Source organism: Cryptomeria japonica, chromosome 8 (assembly GCF_030272615.1).
Source record: "Cryptomeria japonica chromosome 8, Sugi_1.0, whole genome shotgun sequence".
NCBI lineage: Eukaryota > Viridiplantae > Streptophyta > Pinopsida > Cupressales > Cupressaceae > Cryptomeria > Cryptomeria japonica.
Genome location: NC_081412.1, coordinates 516,094,300 through 516,100,776, shown reverse-complemented (window position 1 = coordinate 516,100,776; position 6,477 = coordinate 516,094,300). Strand labels below are relative to the sequence as shown.

At 39.8% G+C, this 6,477-nt stretch overlaps 1 protein-coding gene across 1 annotated transcript in view; it reads left to right on the top strand.

Annotated features, from left to right (window-relative positions):
- The first annotated feature begins 1,226 nt into the window (after positions 1 to 1,226).
- The window catches only part of LOC131041850 (uncharacterized), a 49,158-nt gene continuing 43,907 nt past the window's right edge, over positions 1,227 to 6,477 (top strand). The window contains exons 1-2 of the mRNA XM_057975074.2: positions 1,227 to 1,507; positions 6,231 to 6,329. Coding sequence (XP_057831057.2) covers positions 1,466 to 1,507; positions 6,231 to 6,329 — 141 coding nt within the window. The 5' untranslated portion in view covers positions 1,227 to 1,465. The remainder of the gene's footprint in view (positions 1,508 to 6,230; positions 6,330 to 6,477) is intronic.

Genomic DNA, 6,477 nt, shown 5'->3' with positions numbered 1-6,477 from the left:
CTCTCCAAAGCATTCGAGCATTGAAACCATGTAACAAATATATCAATTTAAATCCTCGAACCTTCAAACCCTCAAACAAAATTCAGTTGTACATCGATTAGAAGCCATCAATACAAACAAAGATGCAAGAAATGTAAACCCATTTTCTCGCAGCGATGAGCAAAAAAAGAACAACGAACCTTGAACAAAGGATTATGATTCCCTTTTGGCATGTAACTATGTTCAAGAACACATCGTGTTGTGCTCAGAAACACAAAGATTTGCGGAAAGACAGAGAATGAAAAAAAACAAACCGAAATACCAAAGGGAAGTAGCCTTCAAACATAAAACCGGAATCGACATGCCTTAGTGAGGACACTTCCTCACCTGGGTCAAAGGGGGAGCTGTCGTTGGTCTGCCACAGCCACCGCAACGTGTCCTCGTCACAGCCGAACCCTGCAAAAACCAAATGAAATGTCAAACAGTGGAACGAGGGCAAAAAAGTCGACCACAACCCATAATTCGAAGGACAAAAACAAATCACATACCCCCTGAAGGTGCACACGTTCTGGGTCCTTGTTGATTTGGTTGCATGCCATGGCGAACAAGAGGTGAGGTGATGGAAACCCTTCATTGGAGAAAGCACACAAAATGGACGACCTTTTGCAGGAGCGCAATGCGAGGAGACGAATGCCATGAATGCATCTTTGCTTGAAAAATGTGATGGGGCAGCTGGAAGTTAATGCGGCAGGTTGGAAAGTTTGAAAGTGGCGGTGTCATTTTTGGAGGGAGAGCTTGGTGAAATGGGTTGCCATCTAAAAAATTTGCCACGTGTAAACCGCATTCGAGATTGCCAGATATAGTCAACAGGTAATGGGGTGGGTCCACCAACGTTCCGGTTAGGGGTACAAAACGACAATTTTTTGACACCTCAGACCAATGCACGACAAACATATGGCAAATGAAAGGAGTAGACATTCACCTCACGATTTTGGGTTGCCAACTCTCAATTGAACTGACTGAAGGCCAAACTTGATCTCTAAATCCACGTAGCGGACCCCAAAGTTAGGGTTGGCGTCTCTCCCCTACCTAGCACGACAACACGATTGATAAGTTGCGAAGCTCGTTTCCATTTTTAGAGAAAAGTTACTGCTCCATGAACTAAACCAACCAAAAGAGATAATATGTTAAGAAGGGAAAGAAAACGCGGGTATAACGGAGACACGTACAGCTAGACCGCCATCATTAATTGGCAAGTATATATATATCTGGTGGGACTAGGAAACCAAGAGACTGAGAAGAGAAAACAACTTTAAAAGCGTTTAGGAAGTGAAAATGACAGAAAGGGGGTTTGAGGTGTAAATCGGTGAATACGTACACGCTCATTCCTCCTACATTTCATTGCCTTCCTCTTCTCTTGGGAAGGCGAAATTCAGACGCCCATTTTGTCAATTATCTGCTTGCGGACATTTCCACTGCATTATCAATGGGCCTTCCTCTTCCTCCAGGCCTCATGTCAACAAATAAGGTAGGGCTGTCTATTCTTTTTTCCTTTTTGATTTTCCTCTAGGTTTTCTTGTCTTCGAAATAGATGGGTTTTGTGTTTTCTTCTTTTGCTTGACTTGGAAATCTGAGCAGATTCGGATTTTTCTTGTTCTTGGGATTGAATTGCCATCGAATTCTCCTAAATAGAAGAATTTTAGGCCAATTTTCTTTGTGAAGTGCTTTCAGATACGCCAGTATTGATGTTTTGAAGGCGCACTTTTCGATCGACCAGCTTTTCCCTTCTTCACGTTTTACTCATACAACAGTTAAGGACTTGAATCTATATGGCCATTTATGGAACCTATACCACGTGAGCTATCAGCTCCATCATGGTTCAGGGTGTGGCTTGTAATTTAAGCTCCAAACTATTTTCACTTTGATACAATATAGTTTTTCACTTTGAGCAGTATAGGATAATATTTTTTGAACTTAAGACCTTTCCATAATTACGCTCAGCATGCCGTTTTTCTCTACTCCAAGCTGCCTTTTATGTTTTGGGGGTGTGGCTTAGCATGTTTTCTTTCAACATGGTTAGAAACTTAGAAGTAATCGACTAAAGGGATGTAAATATATCAATATTAGTAACTCAGTTCAACACAAGCATTATACAAATCACAAGATTGTTTTCTAATTTAGATTTTCATATTTTCCAAAGAATGAACGAGGTTCTATTTATTTATCAAATAAAGACTAAGACATATTTATCCTCCGCTGAACACATGTTGGCAGATGCAATTATCACTAAATAGTAAATATCCCTAAAAAAGTTCTTGCTCAGGTAGTCTCTTAATTGCCAGGACTATCCAAAACATTATATTTGCAACAAATCCTTGGCCGTTACTATTTACCAGGAAAGTGAACTTGTCTTTCTACAAATTGATCCCTCGATAAAGCCGGCAAAACAGAGATTCTGGGGACATGGCCTAATATTCCACAACTGGCTTATTATCCTGCTACACTAAGCTAAAACTCAAGTCATCTTATGTTCCTTGTGCGTAGCTGGCAGGCGCCTCTTCCCAATTAATGACTATAAGGTGAAGACTTCACTTTCCTCGATGCTTGCCTCTGGTCACCTTGGGCCCATGCATTGACAATCCCTGCAGCCTCATTCTTACCTCAGATCCTTTGACGAGGAAGACTGTGTTCTGTAATAGTGTGTTGTTTCTTTCCAGCTGCAAGTTTCAAGACAGCAATTGCTAATACAGTCACCAAAAGAGTTTTTAGAAATCTGTTCCAAGTTTTCTTTTCCATACTATGATTAAGTCCACTAGGCTCACAGTGGTCATCCAATGACAATTCATCTATTTAAAGAATTCCTTAAAATTTTATTCATATAATTGCAATGGTGGAGGATTTGATCTGTTCTCTTATTGCCGGGACAAATCTGTTGTCTCATTGCTAAGACAAAAGCATCATCTATAGGGTTCTTTGAACCTCTTCTGGGACATCACATCATATTTTAATAGCCTTTTCTTTTCAGTATCTGCAAAAAGGCATTAGTTATTGGCGAACATTTTTCTGGGAAAAATCCTTTTGCAGAATAGTTCTTTGGTAGTCATTTTGGTGTAAGATAGCCAACTAATAGCTGGGTCTAATTATGACTCTTTCCCATATCAGTTCATCTTTCCTGCAGTCACAGGAATATGGAACTTTGCTTGCAGATGTGCCACCTTATGAAAGGCCATATTCTCAAATCTCTCTTCAGGACACTGCAGATCTTCTTATTTTCTCTTTCCAGGAATAGCTTCATGTAATCATATAACATAGAACCCCAAGAATCTTTGGCAAATTCAGAAGGAGACTTGAGTTCATTAAGGGTGGTCAATGAAGAGGACAATAGCCTGATATCATCCCAGAAGCTTGCAGTTACTCCATTTCAAAAACATCCTGACCTAGGTTGGTGGGCAAATAATGGCCTGGATGTTCTAATGAAGGTCCACACTACTAACTCTCTCATGAATTTCTCTAGTAATTTAGTACCCATCCTTTCTTGGCTGGGGATGTCCAAATGCTCGAAGCATCTTGCTTGAAGCTTCATTGCTGCCTCTGTATGGTCTTTGACTCTCTATGCCATCAATGCTCGAGTGTGATACAGGAGCATTCTTGAAATGATGTCACATACATAACCCCAAAACATTTTTGTTTGCCTTGGTAGTTACTGCATGCAAGCCTAACTTGTGTGTGCACTGTTCTGTGTGGTAGTTTGTTGTTCTGTTTTGGGTGGTTTTGTTGTCCTGCACATGCTGTGTTTAATTTGGGATGCATTGGTTGGCCTTGCACATACCCTTTGGTTTGGTGGATATCTGTTTGAGTGCATCCCATCCGGCATGTAAGTTTCCCTTACACAAAATGTGACACCAACCTTTCTCTAGCTCTTGATCACGTCATGCAGCTTGTACAAACCTATGCACCAAGTTCTTGGCCTGTGCATCTTATTCTTGTGTATGCCTTGGAAACGTCAATGGATGTTAAAATCTTAGAACAGGCAGTCAGTGTCCAGGCAGCTTCTGTCGGACAGCAGTGATTAGATTTTTTGATGAATTGCTAGTTCTGGGATGTCAGGGAAATGTCTGTTTCAATTTATCAAGGAATGGACTGAATGTTTTCTTTGGAGACTGCACATTTTTAACTTCCAGATTGGGATTTCTTGTGGGCACTCACTTCATGGGAGCATAGCATGCATTAGTCTTAGATTTCAGTGTAGGTTGGATTTTAAGAGTCTGGCGCTATTTGTATCTAATGAATGATCATGGGAAGGAGTTGATTTCTAGTGGGTTTTGGGTAAAACTTAAGTGTGAAGCAATTATATTGCAGAGAGTCTCTAAAAGTATTTCTCTAAGTGGTTGAGTAGCATGGTTTGTGTCAGTTTTCACATACAGGTGGCTCACTTGTAATTCTTTGAACTTTTGTTTCTTTAAATTGCATATACTGTCTTCTTGTTTGATCTACATTGTTCTTCCCAGTGTGCTCATGTTTTGCGCTTTATGTGCCCGTTTGCCAGTTTCTGACTTTACTGCATTCAGCTGCTGCTGCTGGGTGTCTTGATGGCTGCAAATCTGAGATCTATCTTTTGTCTGCTCAAGTAACACTAACTGCAAATTTGAGGTTGTTTGAATGAGTTCTGATGTGTGGTTGCTATGTAGGTAAATGCTATTTCTTGTTACTTAGGCTTCTCAATCTGGAGGGTAGGATCGGTGCTATTTTTTAGTGTCAGGAATTCATAATTCTTTAGGCTCCTCATTAGATAGGATTGTGGACTAATTATTGCTTGTAGCGCACAAATCATTCTCTTCTGCAAATTTTGTCTTGGAGATCCACTTCTTGTAGCTTTTTGCTGTTTTCCTCAGGTGTTTGTCATCATGAAGCGTATACCTAATTTTTCTCTTTTCACCTCTAATCCAAGGCAGGTTAGCTTATTTGACAGGGAAGACCCTGTCTAGATAACCATGGTTGTGACAGTGATAGCAGCAAGAAGGTAGCCCATCAAAGTCTAATTTCTGATTCCAAGAGGCTAAAGCAAGCTAGAGAGAATCTCTTTCAGAAGAGGTTCTGAGGGATCCATCTCGATGCACATCTTGTTATAAATTGGAGAATTCCAATGTTTGGATGGCTTGATGGCTATAATTCTGAGATTTGACAGTTGTCTGCTGACAAATTTGAGGTCGTCTCAGTCATTTCTGATGTGTGGGTGCTAGGTACATAAATATTTTTTTTATGTAAGGTCCTCAAGCTGAAGGGGAGGATCAGTGCAATTTCTAGCATCAGGAACAACTGACTCCTTAGGCTTCTCATCAGACACGGTTGTGGACTGATTATTGCTTGTATTGCCCAAACCCTTCTCTTCCGCAAACTTTGTCTTGGAAATCCACATCTTGGAGCTTTTTGCTGTTTTCCTTGGGTGATTGTTATCATGAAGTGCAAACCTACTTTTGTTCTGTTTCAGTTCTGTTGCTGAGCATGTTAGCATGTTTGACAGGGAAGACCCTTTCTAGATACCCATGGTTTGTGATAGTGATTGCAGCAAAGAGGTATCCTGTCAAAGTCACATTTCTGATTTTTAGAGTCCAACGAAAAGCACAAGAGAATTACTTTCAAGAGTAGCTCGAAGAAATCCAGCTTGATGCTAATTTTGATATAAATAATAGTGTTTTCCTTAGCATAGCCCTTGAAAGGTGCATGAGATCTTTGAGCTTGGCTCCAAACTTTTTCAGCATAGTGTTTTTCCAGAATTCGGCATCCAATCTATAGAGATTGCTATTTGGTGATTGCCTGAGTGAGCTATGCCTGAGTTGGCATCTTTTGAAGAAATGAGGGCTAGAGTTTGCAATTTCCTCACATTTTGAATTCTTAATTTTATCTAAATCTATCTCTGTAGAATTAATTTTCAAGAAATTTTTTGAACTAGCCAATATGCCTTTAATTATTGGACTGCTTTGCTAATTGCTTTTGCCATTGCCACTGCCACTGACACTGCCACATTGTGTCATGTACTTAAGTGTCCTGAACCACCTAGATTGTTATTGTAGCTTTTATTCTGAAATGTGGAGTTTTAAAAGGTTGAAATTTAATTTTGTGCATACTAAATGAAAGTTGGAATAGCAAGTGTAATTAAGTGAAAGGCGTACTACCAGAAGGTAGGTGTAAAGATTGTTGGAGTTGTCTTTAGTACTAATTATAATTTATAACATTATATTATCTGGTTTCAGGAAAGGGAGGACATTGTCATCTTGGGTATGCCCGGGCCATGGGCAGAGGACAATAGTGAAGCTTCTGACCACTATACCACTAAAATTGGTGGCTTGCCAGTAAGCATGCTTACTGTTTAAGTATTTTTGTACCATATATATTTTTAGCTCATATTATGAGCCAAGAAAGTGGTATATCTGGAAAAAGGACATGAATGATTTTTGTTACCCTTAAAACATCGTTTTCTTATGTATTGCTGTCAGTTAT